This window comes from Sceloporus undulatus, chromosome 4, assembly GCF_019175285.1.
Source record: "Sceloporus undulatus isolate JIND9_A2432 ecotype Alabama chromosome 4, SceUnd_v1.1, whole genome shotgun sequence".
Lineage (NCBI taxonomy): Eukaryota > Metazoa > Chordata > Lepidosauria > Squamata > Phrynosomatidae > Sceloporus > Sceloporus undulatus.
In genome coordinates this window covers 48317883-48331476 of record NC_056525.1, presented here as the reverse complement: position 1 = coordinate 48331476, position 13594 = coordinate 48317883, and the positions used below count along the sequence as shown (strand labels likewise).

The 13594-nt window shown below is 40.8% G+C and overlaps 1 protein-coding gene across 1 annotated transcript in view; it reads right to left on the bottom strand.

Moving 5' to 3' along the window:
- The window catches only part of TRIM33 (tripartite motif containing 33), a 99459-nt gene that overhangs the window by 22046 nt on the left and 63819 nt on the right, over positions 1 to 13594 (bottom strand). The window contains 5 exon segments of the mRNA XM_042462557.1: positions 4459 to 4522; positions 7191 to 7323; positions 9193 to 9393; positions 10524 to 10685; positions 10944 to 11191. Coding sequence (XP_042318491.1) covers positions 4459 to 4522; positions 7191 to 7323; positions 9193 to 9393; positions 10524 to 10685; positions 10944 to 11191 — 808 coding nt within the window.

The window sequence follows — 13594 nt, the reverse complement described above, 5'->3', positions numbered from 1 at the left end:
ACCCCCCCGTAAGGCGAATTTCGCCTATGCTTGAGCCCCATTCAAATGAATGGGGTTCGTGCAAGCAGTGGCGTGTGGTGCGCGCGCACCAGGGCATGTGCCCCATTCTTTGAATGGAATGCGCCCCCCTTGCACCCTGCATGCTCCCCGCGGCTTGAGCGCGTACGCTCAAAGCCCGTATAGCGCCCCACGTATAATGCAGGCGCACCATACTGCTAGGTATTTAAGGTTGCATTTGAAAAGCTAATACTATGTGTATAGTATTTGTACAACCATCAAGTTGATTGGCCTTTGGTCATCTTATAAATGAGAGACTCCAAGAGACTCCTGTCATTAACACCCTCCTTGTCTGCAGACCAGGGCTTTGGCTTCTTGATTGACTCAATCTGCCCTAAATCTAATCTCTTTTTATGTTTGCTGGACAGGTTTTCTAGGTTAAAATCAGACAAAGTTATCACGTTAACACAAAGTTGAAGGATATAATACAGACTAACGCTGCACAGCCACCTTTACATAGGTTTCTCCTCATCCGCCTAGCTTTTAGGGAGACACAAACATTACAGGTGCCCTTCTTATACACGGATTTTTTATACACGGATTCAAGCATACACGGTTTGAAAATGTTCCAAAAGTAAAATTTACCTTGATTCCATTTTTATAAGGGACACCATTTTGCTATGTCATTATATGTAATGGAGTTGAGCATACACGGATTTTGTTATACACGGGGGATTGGAACCAAACCCCAGCGTATAACAAGGGTCCACTGTAGTCTGTCAGAATCCTGAAGTTCTTTGCCCTTGTTTTCCTCTGCTTCATCCTTTACCCTTGTTATGTTTACCTTGTCATGACAATATCCATTTTTGGCCCTAAAACCTGGCCCTCGACTTATACGTGAAGTAGATTTAATATTGAGTGTATACGGTAAATTTGATATTACGTTTGAGGATCTTATCTAGTTCTCTAGTTCCTTCCAAGGCTTCTTCTTTCTATTGATTACAGCTCCATTTGAATAATGACTGAGCCAAGGTAGAAAATATTTTATCTTATTTCGGTGTCTTCGTTACCAACTTCTAAGTCAATAATCATCTATAGTCACTGCTTTTGTTTTTCTTAAAGTTTAGCTGTAACTTTTCTTTGGATTTTATTCCCTACCATTCATTAATAGCTATCCAGAGGTTTTATATTTTCTGTAAGTATACGGTATACACCGCCCACATTATACACGGATTTGGTAACGCTGATTGAGCATACGCGGACTGAAAGGAAGGAACTCAATCCAAAATGGAGTTTAAAGGAAGCAGAGGAGACCCTGTGGGTCGCATCTGGGGGGCAGAAGGTTGCTTTGCTATGGGGATGCCCTACAATCTCCCTTCTCTCTCTTCTCTCTCATCCTCCTTCTTTCCCCATAGAAATCCTTTCCCATAGAAATCAGAGAGCCACAAGAGCCATCCAGTCCAACCCCCCCTACCATGCAGGAAATCTTAATCAATGCATCTCTGACACATGGCTAACGTTTTTGGATTGATTCCTATGGGAAGGGAGGGATGGGAGAGAGAGAAGAGAGAAATTGCAGGGCATTCCCAGAGCAAGCAACCCCTGCCCCCCCCAGATGCAAGACCCATGATTCTCCTCCTTGCTTCCTTTAAACTCCGTTTTTGGATTGATTCCTATGGGGAAGGGAGGATGGGAGAGAGAGATTGCAAGGGCATCCCCATAGCAAGCAACCCTGCCCCCCCCCCCGAGAATGCAACCCATGGCTCCCCCTGCTTCCTTTAAACTACCGTTTTGGATTGATTCCTATGGGAAGGGAGAAGGATGGGGAGAGGAGATTGGCAGGACATCCCCATAGCAAAGCAACCCTTCCCCCCCCCCAAGATGCAACGCCATAGGGCTCTCCTCGCTTCCTTAAATTCTGTTTTTTTGGATTGATTCCTATGGGGAAGGGAGAATGTGGGGGAGAGAGAGATCGCGCATCCCATAGCCAGCAACCCCTACCCCCCCCCCCCCCCAGATGTAGACTCATAGGACTCTCCATTGCTTTCTTTAAACCCTTTTTGGATGATTCCTATGGGAGGGAGCTGGGGGATTTCAGAAACGACAGACTCAAGAGAGGCAAGCCCAAGCCCCTCCTTCTTCCTTTTCCTGGAGCAGCGCAACTCCTCTCCTGGAGCCACATTGCAGAGGAGAAGAGAGAATGTTTTCCCGGGTGCTAGAGCTCTTCCCCAAAGCCTCTCCCCTGCCGGGATAGTACCTCAGCCTCGCTGACACAAGTGAAGGTAATTTAAAGGAGGACTTGAGCATAAGCGTTTTTTTATACACGTGTAATCCTGGAACCAAAAACCCCGTGATAATGAGGGCGGACGTAATTTGCATATTCTGAAATGGTTGATGTTGCTTTGTTCGCCAGTTTCAGGCCTCTTTCCTTGAATCTTGCTTTCTATAGGATATAAGTTCTGCATTGCAAATTAAAGAGACAAGGTGATAAAACATCTTTGTCGGATCCCTTAACAATGGGCTCCATAGTGTCCATATTTTTTTTTGTATAATGGTCGCAGTCCCAGAGTAATAGTTAAGCATCAGGACAATGTTTGTGTATACCTGTTTGCTTTTAAGAAGGAACCATAATTTCTCATGATCTATACAATCAAAATAATATATAAAAGCACAGGTTGATTTCCTTTCTGAAATTCCTTGGGGTGTGTTCCATTATCCGAATGGTGGGTGTGCCAATATGATCATTAACTGATGCCTGGCATTTCTTCACGTCTGTATACTGTAAATAATTGTTGTAAAGTCCTTCCTTGAAAGAATTATCATTGTTTTATCTCAGTTAAAAAAGTTCTTTTGTATGCTTCCACTGTATTTTTTAGTTTTAACATGGTCATATATGTGTTTCCCCCTGTTGACTGTATAACAGCCAGACTCTAGTTTGTTTGTGGGATTTATTTTGGGACTATGGGCAAGGCCGCGGGTGTCTATTTAATTAGTAGAATTCATATGTCTACTGGGAAAGACAACCTGTGGCCTTGGCCATTTCAACCGGGGGGGGGGGTCCGGAACGGATCCCCCACGTAAGGTGAGGCACACTGTATTTGCATGAATAGGAACAAGCATAAAGTTCCAACACTCCACCCACTTCTTCCCCCTCTAGTTTGGTCACAAAGAAGAGATCAGTGTTCACTTCAACTTTTAAACAAAAAATCTTCATAGTGGTGGGTTACAAACCGCCATTTTGTACGTATTCACTACGTATTAGGGTTAGGAAGGGGCGGTGCTTCCGCACCCCCCTAACCCTAGTACGTAGTGAATACGTACAATATGGCAGTGGCCGTTCCACATGGCCACTGCCATATTGATGTAGCGGACGCTATGCATCCGCACGTCACGTGGCACTTATGACGTTGCGAGTGCGCCATTGGCGCCTCGCGGCATCATAACTGCGCCACAGGAAGAAACTCCATTTTGGAGCTTCTTTTTTGCTCCGCGCGGGAGTCGCGCGGTTTGGCTGCTGCAGCTCCCTCACAGAGCAAACAGCAGTACCGGCAGACCGCCACAAAGCGGCGGTCTGTAACACACCTATGTCTCAGCTCAAGGAGAACTTTAACTAAACCACCAAGATTTGTTTGAATAAACTGCAGTTTAACTAAATCTTCCCAGAATTCAAATATAATAAAAGAAAGGAAAAGCCTTCAATCTCTACCTTGTTGCTATACTCCAGAAGAGGGGGAGGACCAACTCAGACATGTCAACAATAAGTAAAGAATAATTTAGTAAGCTTTAGTTAAGATTACACAAGACTCACCTTTGCTCATTTTAAACTAATTAAATCTTTAGCACGTGTAACTTAAGTAGAGCTAGTCTTGCATTCTGATGATGAATAAATTTATTCTAAACCTGAACAATTTTACTGCCTTAACTTTTGGTTCAACATGTATACCATTGGGTCTGCAGCTTTACTTAAGTCTTGGCTGAGATTTATTAATAGAATAAAATCCAAGTTTTTACAAGTATATGGCCTGAATCCTATTTGTCCCAAGTAGAGTAGGCCCACTGAATCACTTGTCAACATATGGTAAAATTACACTAATTCAGTGGTCCTACCCTGTTTGGGACTAGCAACAGGATGCAGCCCTGTATTTTATTGAACACTGGTGAAGCACTAACCCCCAGCTTCAGTGTTCTCTGAACAAAATGAGGAAAAGGCTTGGGGCTGAAAGATGAAAAGAGTGAGTATGAGCACAGTGCCTATATTTTAAGTGAGGGCACTAAAGTTTTTCCGCCTCCTTTTATCATACAAAAATATTAATTGGGGCTGTAACGTGAACTAATGTGGCTTTTTGGTTCATGAGTGAATTTGTATTTTTTTTTTTTTCTCTTAACCTATACTTTTCTGTTACTCCACTTTTTGTCAACTTCCACAAGACATCAGCAACTGATTTTGAACCCGTTACTTACCTGCCTCTACTACCTGTGCTGGAAGTACTAGGTGGCCTCACAGGAGTATGAGAATTAGACAAACCTGAGAAAGAATGAACCAGTGTTTACATCAATAGAATGACACAAATGCATATCTTCTATCCCTATACAAATAGTAGCCTATATTTTAGAATAGGTAGCCCTAATTATAATAAACCTTTTATTGACAATGACCTTTCAATTAAGTAGAAATTTAAAAGTTTTTTTTTTTGGGGGGGGGGAACATCCACACATTTAAATACTAAAATGTATAGTAAATACTCTGGTCTCACAATTACAGTGGGCCCCTGGTATCCATGGGTTCGGTACCAAAGTTTTGATCAATCATGGATTGAAATGAAGCAACTTTTTAAAATTTTTTACACGCGATCAATTGCAGCCAGGCCACAAAGTCATCCCAGAACAGTAGCAGAGGCTGTGCAGCAAGACCTGTGCATCATGTATACATTCTTCTTACTTCAGTTGCAACACTTTCGTTCTCTCCTTCATAAGGCAGAAGCAATGACTGGTGTACTCACAGCAAGAAGAATGTGTGCCTGGTGCTTGGGGCTTGCTATTGCCTCCTCCCCTGCACTCCGGCTGACAGATGTTAATCCCACTAAAGCCTCAGCCAAAATTTAAATCCCTTCCTGACTCCCTTTCCCATCTTCCCATGATGAAGCCTTAGCCAGATTTTAAACACCTTTCCACCACCTTGCCCCATTCCTTCTACTGCCCCTCTCCATCAGTGTCCTGCGAAGTGGATCAGTAAGAAAGAAGTTTAAAATCTGATGGATTTTAAAGAGGCTTCATATTGCATCAGCAGGAAAGGGAGTGAGGAGGGGTTTAAATTCTGGCTGAGGCTACATGGTGGGAAAGTGAGAAAGGGAGTGAAGAAGAGTTTTACATTTTGAGTAAGGTTTCAATTGTTCGATTGACCTCCATCAGCCAGGGGTGAGGTGGGGGACACATTCCTGAACCCTGAACATAAGGCATGCATTCTACCTACTCCTTGTTGGCAGCATGTCAGACCCTGTTTCTCTCTTTTTAAGGAAAAAACAGAATCACCACAGTTAAAGCAGGAAGAATGTGTTTGGTGACCATCCTTGTCACCGCAGCTTCAACTACTACCCTGGGACCATTTATCAGCCTGGCTGCAGTCAATCACAAGTATTTTTAAATGTTAAATACTGACCTGAGCATCTGTGGTTTTGGTATGTGGTGTGTGTATGTCCTGGAAACAACCATCCCCACCCTCCGCGGATACCGAGGACCCACTATATTTTCCTGAAGAATTCTAGCTGCTAATTAATTTGTAACAGTATAATAAGCCCTCAGGCCAAAGATTTTTTTTTTTCTAATTCCAAATCTGTTCTAATAATTATTCAACTTGAAAACTATTCTAAACATTTTGGGAAGCAAAGATAAAATCTTTTATATTTTAATATGCTATGTCATGAAAAGCAAGGACAACCAATGGCTGTGCTACTAGCATCTATGTAAGACACATTTCAAGACAATATGCACCAATAATTATAGGCTATGAAAAGAATTGGAGACAGGTAAAAGGGTTAAGAGGTGCAGAGAAAATTAGACTGAAAGCATTTATACAAATTACTAGCAAGGAAATCTTACACACTGGAAAGCACAAAGTTCAATGTGATTTTAGCATTCACTAGTCATGCTCCCCAACCTTTATTCCACCTGTTTCTTACAATACCTTACAACAATCCACAATTGTGACACAATTAACCAGGTTATGCTAGAATGAGCATTTGTAGTTCATAAGTGGTGAATTTTGGAGAAGAGGGCTTCCTGTCACAGAAGGCAACCTAGCTACAAGACTTTACACTTGAGTTAAAACACTACAGTGGAGCAGATATGAGGGGATTGTTGCTCAGCTTCACGTTATTGTATCTCTTTTATTAATTATTATTGTTCCATTTTATAACATGGTTGTATGGTCTTCATGTTCCGGCAAACAGCCTTGGTAATAACAAAGGCATATACATATTAAAGTTGACCTTTTATATGTGAAAACTATAAGAAACAAATGAATGGAATTTTAAAATTGGGAATGTTAACAACTATGGCGGGTTATAGACCGCCCATTTGGGGCGGTCTGGACCCGCCCCTTTCCCCGGAGTATTGGGGCTTCAGTGGCTACACCGGCAGCCGCTGAGGCCCCGGTCTGCCACTTTTCAGGCTGCGGGGAAGCAGCAAAACGCCACTTCCCCGCAGCCTGAAAAGGAGTGTCCTTGGGGCTTCAAGCCCCAAGGACACCCCGCGGCGGCGGGGAGGGGGAGAAAGGGGCCACTTGGCCCCTTTCTCCCTTGCTTCACTGGGCACAGCTGTCTGAAGGCTGCGCCCAGCGAAGCAAAGCGGCGCCGCGAACCAGGAAGGAGCTCTGAAACGGAGCTCCTTCCTGGTCCGCGGAAAGGGCGCCCTAGGTGCCCTGCCGCGGATTGAGGACGTCATGTCCGCGCCGCCCCGTCTATAGCGGGCGCGGCTGTGACGTCCTCATGGCGGCGGCCATATGGAAGGGCCGCCACTGTTTAGTGCGTGCTCGTCACACACTAAAACGCCGGTCTGTAACTGGCCTGAGAAAGTTTCTGGAAATGTCAAAATTCTTAAAAGTCTCATAAAAATGTGGAACTTTATTACAGCTTTACATAGCTGCTGGTTTTTCTTAGCAGAAAAATTAAGACACCCACTATCTCTTCACAGATTACCTGATGAGCCTGGAGATAGAGCCGAGGGCCCAGGAGAAGGATTCATACTGCTTAAAGGTTGTGGTGGTAGATGGCTGCTTGCAATATATCTACTTAGTAAATTATCTAAGTTACTGGAACCAGCATCTTCCAGCTGAAATAAAAGAGAGCCTCAGAGTAATTCTGCAAAATCTAAATACAACATGCTAGAAATGACAGCTTGAGAATCACCAGTATGTTCACGAAAGTATATTAAAGGACTAGTATTGAGTCATATAATGGGGGAAACAAACAGCTGAATATTAAATTCTGCCATATTTCTATTTAATAAATCCTGGCCTACATAAGTAGGGAATGGCCTGGCTATAAAGCAAACATTAAGAAAGTCATTTCAAGCTTTCTCTGTTGTAAATACTGGAATAGAAGGCTACATTCTGCATAACTTCTATTCACCTTTTATCATTCTCATTCCATGTTCCTTTGTACAGCACAGTATAATTCCATGTACTATAGAGTTTAACTACTTTTCTCAAATAAAGAGCAAAGAATGTAGACAAAGAGGAACCATACAGTCCCAATACTGTTTTAAAAAGGGGTCCAGATCTACCAGCTGAAAAATGCCACAATCTTTACAGAACTTATTAAGAAGTCAGACAAAAACAGCTGAGGATATTATTAGGTTGTTTGGCTTTAACCAAGGAAACATTCTATGAACATTTAATTTTAATGAAAGTTCCCTTAAAACATATCCAACAGAACTGAATGTTGTTTTTTTAAAAAATCATTTCAATGTAGAATAAGTTTAGGCAAATGTCTAAATTTACGTCAGACAACTAAATAACATGCTGTGAAATCATTCATCACAACATGGTTAAGAGTCAGGTTCTTAGAGTATTGGAACTAGATGAGGTAAACTATATTTCCACTCATTCTTTTTGTTAAATGTATGTTTTTTTCTTACAAAGAATTAAGGCTATCTCCCTTCAACAATAATAAATACTTTTCACTTAATTCTATGGAATGTAACTAGAAACAGATTACAGTGGTACCTCGGGATACGAAATACCCAGGTTACGAAATTTTCGGGATACGAAAAAATCCCATAGGGAATCATTGTTCCGGGTTACGAATGTTTTTTCGGGTTACGAAAAAACTTTTGGTGCTTTTTTCGGCTTTTTCGCACGGAATCGCGGCTTTTCCCCATTAGCGCCTATGGCAATTCGGCTTACGAAGGCTTTTCGGGTTACGAACGGTGCCACGGAACGAATTAATTTCGTAACCCGAGGCACCACTGTATAGTATTAGTACCATTTCGTTTTCCAAGGAAAACTGCACTGGGTATGTACCATAAATTTGGTTCCTAAGTACCCTAAAGGCACTAGATCCCATCTGATTTTAGAAGCTAAGCAAGAGTCAGCCTTGGTTTTATTTGGTTGGGAGACCACCAATGAATAACAAGTGCTATATGCTATATTTTAGAGGAAGGAACTGGCAAAACAACCTCTGACTGTAGTTTTCTGTGGGTTTTCTAGACTATGTGGCCGGCTGTCAGCCAGAGATGCAGGAATAAATTCTTCTAGAATGCAGCCACACAGACTGGAAAATCCAGAGAAAACTATGGACATTGACCATGAAAGCCTTCGACGTCACAATCTCTGACTATTCCTTACCTAAGAAAACCCTATGAAATTCATGGGGTTGCCAAAGTCAACAGGTGATCTGAAGACACACAAACACACCATCATAACTACCAGTGACGTAGATTAAACTGAGTTCACAGTTTAATAATGATTTGTTCAGTGAGTTCACAGTAGTTACTCTACTCTAGTCTCTCTTGTCAATACCTAAAAGTCTATTATGAGAAGGTGGTAATTCAGCGTCCACTTAGAATTACTCCAGTGGGCTATACATTTTCAATTCAGTGCATAAGCACCATCAAAAACATAATTAACAAGATAATGCAAGAGCTGAGATTTCTGAGGAGTACAATCAGTTTTGAGTTTATTTGATATATTTTACTAACCTGTATGGGAGGAATATCTGGTAATGAAGGTAGATTCTCTGGATTGGTTACTGAGGGAATAAGCTCTATTGCTGCTACAGATGGGCTTGTTGGACCACGGTTAGCATTGGCCATAGTGGCTGTTGTAGGGCTTGTTGGATTGATAGTGTTATTATGCACTGAAACAACTGGAAAGGGACCGGCATGTCCTGGGTTTGAATGCTAACAAAAGAATGCAGAGGAGAGGAAGATCTTATTATTAAGATAGTGACAAAATGGGCACTCTCTTCCAAAAGCAAAACTATTATTTTCAAAGCCTGTTCCTTATCTGCAATATTCTCATTGAGAAGTTCTCCACTCCCGATAATTCTACTTATTTTTAACATCCAAATACAGTTTGCATTTATCTGTTCCTTTTTAAATAAAAAGTCAAAAGATTCAGTCATATTAATAATCATATTCCTATCTCAATATTTTGTACTTTTTTTTTTTTTGCAAGATTGCTACTTTTCCTTAGAGAATGAACCAAAGGTTCTCAAATTAACACGCTGGTTGGCTAAAATTATGGGGGGGGGGGATCAACTTTTTTCCACCAAATAAACTTCACTACATACTTAAAATGTATTACAATACTAGAGCCATATTATCTGATTCCCAAAACTGCTAGCAATACATTTTCTTTTAAAAATACAGGTTGAGTATCCCTTATCTGAAATGCTTGGGACCAGAAATGTTTTGGATTTTCAATTTTATTTTATTTTTGGATTTTGGAATATTTGCACATAGAGTGCATAATGATGTATCTTGGAGATTAGGCCTGTTTGAACAAGAAATTCATCTGTTTCATATATACAGTACAGTGCACCTGTGCCATTCGCGGACACATTTTACACAGCTTCCAGCTTACATGGAAGCCTTGTGGGGAGTAAAACAATGGCATGTGTGTTTGTGGTGGCGCGCGTGGCACACCACCACATATACACACTCCATTATTTCCTATGGGGCTCGAGCATAGGTGGATTTTCTCTTATGCGGGGGCATCCAGAACAGATCCACCATGTAAGGGGAGGGCCCAGTGTACATAACCTAAAGGTAATTTTATAGACAATCTTTTTAATAATTTTGTGCATGAAACAACACTTGTGTACAATGTACCATGAGAAAGCAAAGGTGTCACTATCCCAGCCACCAATTTTTGTATTTTGGAGTATTTTGGATTTCAGGATAAAGTATATTCAACCTGTAGTAAATTATCCTTTTGAAAATGTTTTCTTGCTTTCTGGTTTTTTTTTAATTCACATAAACCAATCTAAAATGAAAGGTGATAAACAAAATGTGCACACAGCATATACTTGTCTTTGTAAGTGTGGCTGCATCATGGAGTATTGAGGCCCGTTGTGGCGCGGTATCCCTGGGAGACGAGCAGCATTCTGAGCCATTCTCATCTGGTGGGCTTGGAAAGCTCCGCAATTCATACCTCTCTGCATGGTTTGCATACTTATCAACCTTGGGGGCTACAAAACATTATGTATTTAAAAACTCTGGCTCCTGTGATGAGAAAGAAGTAGTCCCCTTTCCCAACAGAATGCATTTTTGTAATTTACGAAACAGTAAAGATAAGCTGCCGTGTACTTCTGATAACAAAGAACAATTAAATTCTATCCTGTCTAATCTTTAAATAAATTCAATTTCTATTGAATTTTACTGAACTAGAGGTCTATCTTAATGTACATAATGATGAGTGTGTCAATTTAGTTGCCTTGAACACTTGCCTGTTGTTGCAGCATCTGTGGGCCTGCCTGGCGAGCAATCTGCCCTGCAGGCTGCCCCATCCTCATCTGCTGTAACTGCTGGTGTTTTTGTTGTGCGAACACCTGCTGTTGCATATGCTGGAGCCGAAGCTGTGCAAGATTAATTTGCCCTGGAGGTTTGCTGATGTGGTTTGCTCCTGGAGGAACTTGCCCCACTACTACATTAGGAGTATAACCTTGAGTTGGCTTATTTTCAATAACAAGATTACCTAAACAACAGGAGAAAGAGTGTGGGTTAACTACAAGCTTTTATTTTAACTGAACATTAACAATCTAAAACCATTATGTTTGCATATTCTGGCTGCAAGAACAATAGGTCAGTTTGAAAACATGTTGCAAACATACTTTCAATTGTAAGATTAATAGATTTTCAATTATTTCAAATTCCTACTAGTATTATGTAAGGTGCTGGTTGTGGGATATCCCTATCTTTCTATGACCCACACTTAATAGATAACATTCTATATGCAAAGTTTAACTTGTATGATAATTTTTTTTTTGGTTTAAGAAAGTATGTAATCAGCTGTCAATAGACACGTTGTTTTCTATTAAATCTGTTTTGTAACTTTAGAAAGAAAACCCCTAAAATACATATTGAAGATAGACAATGTCAATGAATTGTACATTGCTGCATAAGTCTTTGTAGAGCAGTAGTCCCCAAACTGCTCTTTAAGGAGTTTTGGACTTCAGCTCCCAGAATCCGAGACTATGGCCAACATGGCTGAGGCATCTGGGAGATGAATCCCAAAATCTCTTAAAGGGCATAGTTCGGGGACCACTGTTGGAGAGAAAAGGGTTGCCAAGGGTTCAGGGATCACAACAGACACTCATGGGATATCAAGAAGACCACATCCCTTCTTGTCATGCTCCAACCAATTTTTTGTTTTTAAACAAGAATATTAAAATAACCCCATCTCCAATAGGGACTGTGAGGTGAAGTGTCAATATGCTTTTCAGGCTACATTTCAAAGAAAGGAACTAGCAAAATCGCTTCTATGTACTCCTTGCCTAAGAAAACCCTACGAAAATCAGAGGTCAACGGGTGACTTGAGGGCCCAGGAGATGCCTTATTTGAAACAGGAAGCAAATCAGAAGCCATTTTCTCTTCTCATAAAAGCCCTCTCCTGGGATTAAAACAACCAATGGGAAGTCTGAAACTATGACAAAATTACCTTAGGGTCACAGTGAGTTTTTTTTTTTTTATAATTTTAAAAAACATTTAGGGTTGTGTTTTTTTTAAAGAAAATCAGTTGAACAACAAAGAGACTGAAAGGAAGTAAAATAATCATTGCAATATCACATAACATATGCAAAGCTATAACTCTGATTTTGTGCTAAAAGCTTTGAGTTGTTTTCAGTGTTTTGCATATACAGACTGAGCACTCCAATCCAGTAATCCCAAAACTTTTTGAAATGATTTTTTTTGCCACCAGCCACCTGTTTCTGCCTTCAAGGTGGCAGCAGTGCTTCCGCTTCTTCATCACTCAGATCCTCAATATCTCTCCAGCCTAATGTTTCACATACAACACAAACAGAGAATGAACAGGACGCAAGATTGGAAACAGACGCAAAGCTGAAGATAGACAAGCAGCAGGAGTGCTGCAGCCACCACCTCGAAAATGAAGCAGACAGCAAACAGCAAAAAGACACAAGGCTGGAGTGAGACTAAGGATCTCTGAAATGGCAGGAATCCAAGCATAGCGCTTGGCACGAATCCACACCTCCCACCATTTCAGATCCTAACACCCGGGTTGCTACTGAGCAGAACAGGATTTGAGGTTCTACCAATTTAGCTATCTGCGGGTGAATCCAAAACGGAACCCGCACAGATATGCTACTTATATTCCTTTTTGGCGTGAGCGATATGCGAGCCTCTTGATCAGCACCAGGGCAAGGGACTGACTTTTTTAATGACTAATAGTGTAATTCATAACTGGATAAACATGCATGGTCTTGCAGTGATGAATATTTTTTTATTTAAAAAGGTAGAAACCAGAAGTGTTGTAACCAATTTGCAAATAAAAGTTATCTGTTTAATGACATGTTTCTATTTTCAGAAGCATAATTTGAACAGGAAAGTGATATGCAGAATAAATACTTAACATCTGAATTTTTTAATATATTTTTATTGTTATAAACCGCCCAGATTCCTCATGATTGAGGGGCTATAAATAAATCATTATTATTATTAGAAAGAAACTCTGCTAGAACATGGCCACATAGCCCGAAAAACCCACAAAAAACTATGGATGCCGGCCATGAAAGCCTTCGACTTTACATCATCATCATCATCATCATCATCATCATCATCATCATCAGATATAAAGGATTACTCAAACTTTTGAATATTCAAGAGAATCTTTGTTGATCTAGTGTTCAGACCACAAACCTCTGCATGAAGGATAAACAATTTCTGAAACTTGAGGAACTTTCTATGGTGACCTCTAACACAGCTCAAGCAATTGAAGATAAAATCCTGGTTTGCATATTGAAGTAAGCAATCACACATACCTAACGTATCCTGGACAGTCCAAATGAAGTCTACAGTCCACAGAAGTCTACAGTCACATTATACTTCTAATGTATTTTTAAAGCAGCCTTCCCTAATTTGA